General features: G+C 50.9%; 1 protein-coding gene across 1 annotated transcript in view; it reads left to right on the forward strand.

The window, feature by feature from the left end:
• Nucleotides 1-2,731, forward strand: part of WNK2 (WNK lysine deficient protein kinase 2) — a 138,536-nt gene that overhangs the window by 68,907 nt on the left and 66,898 nt on the right. The window contains exon 7 of the mRNA XM_025040452.1: nt 1,655-1,874. Within this exon, the coding sequence (XP_024896220.1) occupies nt 1,655-1,874 (220 nt within the window). The remainder of the gene's footprint in view (nt 1-1,654; nt 1,875-2,731) is intronic.

Here is a 2,731-nt window from a genome sequence, read left to right on the forward strand (position 1 = left end):
CAAAGACAAGGAAGAGAGGTGAGGTCCCGGCAGTGCTGGTTCTGGGGTGTTTCTCCTTCTGAAGTCGGTTCAGCTGGCCCGCAAAGAGCTTCAAGAGATAGACAGGCTGCTTCAGGCTCGGGTGTCCTGTCCTGGGTACCAGCAAGCCTACCAGGCTGTCAGTGGGCAGCCCCTGGAACATGCTTCCTGACTTTGGGGATCATTCTGGAGCAAGGAGGCTCCTGGGGCCTTGCTCTGCCCCTTGTTGCTTTTTCTCTGTGTTGTCCTTGGTGGGCACATCTATTCCCCCAAAGCCTGCAGGACACTCCTATGCCCAGGCTCCCTGATTCATTTCGTCCTCAGCTCCAGGCTGCATAGTCCCTTCACCTATATCTGACCTTCCCCATTCCCCACTGCAGGTTATCATGTTCAAGTCAGAGATACCACCAAAACCAGCCCCCACCTCCTCAGCTGGTCAGCCAGGAAACTGAGCTTATGTTTTGAGCTTCCCTGCCTCCTCTCCCTTCCCTCCCTCCTCCTTGCTTCTTCCCCCTGCCCCTCCTCTCCAGCCCATCCCCCACTCTCCCCATTCTTCCTCTTCCTCTCGCCCTACCTCTTCCTTGCCCCTTCATGTGCCCTTCTGGCCCCGACATACCCACACATGGCCACCCTAATCACTGTCCTCAGCATTGATCACTTTTCTTTTCCATAGCCATCATTACTCAGGCAGGGGCCCTGTCCTGATCCCTGGGCCTTCTTTCCTGCCCTACAGGTTTCATTTTTTAAGAAAAAAATTTAAAAAATTGTTAGATGTAACCCATATAATAAAAGTATAGGAGCAACCATGTAGAGCCAAAGAACCATCAGAGCAGATCCTGTGAGACCACCTCCCAGACCAGGACCTACAGAGAGCCCAGGGGCCTGATAGCATTTGTCGACCTCACTGAGGGTTTCCTCACCTGGTTGTCCCCCTTCCATTTAAAGTAACTGTCCACAGGGGATGGGCTACTGGAGCTTGCAGCCCATGGTGACCACAGATTTGACCCTGGGAGGAAGCTAGGCCTGGGACAGTGCATGGATCCATTCGTGCCAGGACAGGAACTAAACTAGTATTTGGGATGAGGCTTTGGGGCCAGAGTGGTTACCATGGCAACACTCATGTAGCCGCACCTTCCTGTCCCTAGGAGCCTTCTGAAAACCCCCTGAAAATGGGCTTATAGACACTTCCAGGTCCAGTTCAGTCTTACCTGCAGCCAGGTATCTTTGTGATGACTGAGCTCACCAGCCCCTCAGCAGGCCTGGGTCTGTATGGCAGAACCCAGGCCTGCTGAAGGGCTGGTGAGCTCAGTTTGTGTTACCACTCCTTTTGAAAACTTTCCTCCAGATATCAGCTTGATGGATTTTTTTTTTTGGTTGTTTTTTTTTTTTTTTTTTTTTTTTTATAATCAGAAAAGAGTCCTAAATACTACCCAGTGAGGTTTGTCCAGGACTAATTTTCCTTTCCTTTTCTGGGAGTTAGGGAATGCACATGTAAGCTGTAGAGTGCCCCCTGGAGGGCACAGCCTGCTCAGCAGGTAGTACAGTCACAATCTAGAGGGGGCTGGGTGGGTCGCGGCTCAGCACCCGTGTCCAGGGTCCCCCCAGCAGGTGTGCCTCTCATTTTCCCTCTCCTCAGGTACGAGATCAAGGACTTGCTCAGCCATGCCTTCTTTGCGGAGGACACGGGTGTGAGGGTGGAGCTGGCTGAGGAAGACCATGGCAGGAAGTCCACCATTGCCCTGCGGCTCTGGGTTGAGGACCCCAAGAAACTGAAGGGCAAGCCCAAGGACAACGGGGCCATAGAGTTCACCTTTGACTTGGAGAGGGAGACACCAGATGATGTGGCACAGGAGATGGTAATATGAAGCTTACTTGACGGTGGGTAGTGGGTAGGCCAAGGCAAATCCTGGCACACACCTTGAAAGCCTGTGGTTTCCAAAGATTGGATCAAAGTCAGAAGGGGTATGTGGTCCTTGGTGAGAGGGCAGTTTAGAATGAGGACTGTTCATTGAGTGTGTCTGTAAAGGACAACATAAGTCAGAACCCCCCAGATGCACAAATGTAGGCTCTCTGCTCAGAAACCATGCAGAGAGGGTCCCAGGGACTGGTATATCAGGAAAGACCCTGTTTTGACCAGATTCTTGCCGACTTTGCATAAATGTGGGCCTTTGAGTTTGGATTTTGGTTTCATTTTGTTTCTGAGGGGCCCACAGAGCCCAGCAGGTGTAGGAGTGTAGGAGATACTCAGTGTAGCAGAGGGAGAAAAGATGTACAAGAGAAATTAATGAGACACTCATTTTTACTGGAAAAACTGAGCAAAAGTAAAAATCAGCATGTTCATTGCAGAAGAGCAGGTGCTTGGCTGCACCTGTCATAACCATAGAAAGTATACTCCCCTTTTCTTTTTTTAAATGAACCTTTTAATGAATATGGTACATCTGTCAAAAATGTACATAAGTCACAAGGGTATGACCGATGGATTCTTCACAGCTGGACTCCTTGGACCTGGGTGGGTGTTAACAGTAGGAAGTGGACCATGGTGCTGGAGGGTGAGCTGAAAGAAGTGGAGGGAGGCTACCTACCTGTGCAGGCTCCTGTGGGTAGCACATCCACCCCTGCTTCTCTAGGCCCATGTCAGATGCAGAAGCTGAGGCTAGCCATCCCATATGAGGTGTGGGAGCCATAGACTAAGAGTCAGTCAGTGGGTTCAGCA

This window comes from Pteropus alecto, unplaced genomic scaffold (genome assembly GCF_000325575.1).
Source record: "Pteropus alecto unplaced genomic scaffold, ASM32557v1 scaffold129, whole genome shotgun sequence".
Lineage (NCBI taxonomy): Eukaryota > Metazoa > Chordata > Mammalia > Chiroptera > Pteropodidae > Pteropus > Pteropus alecto.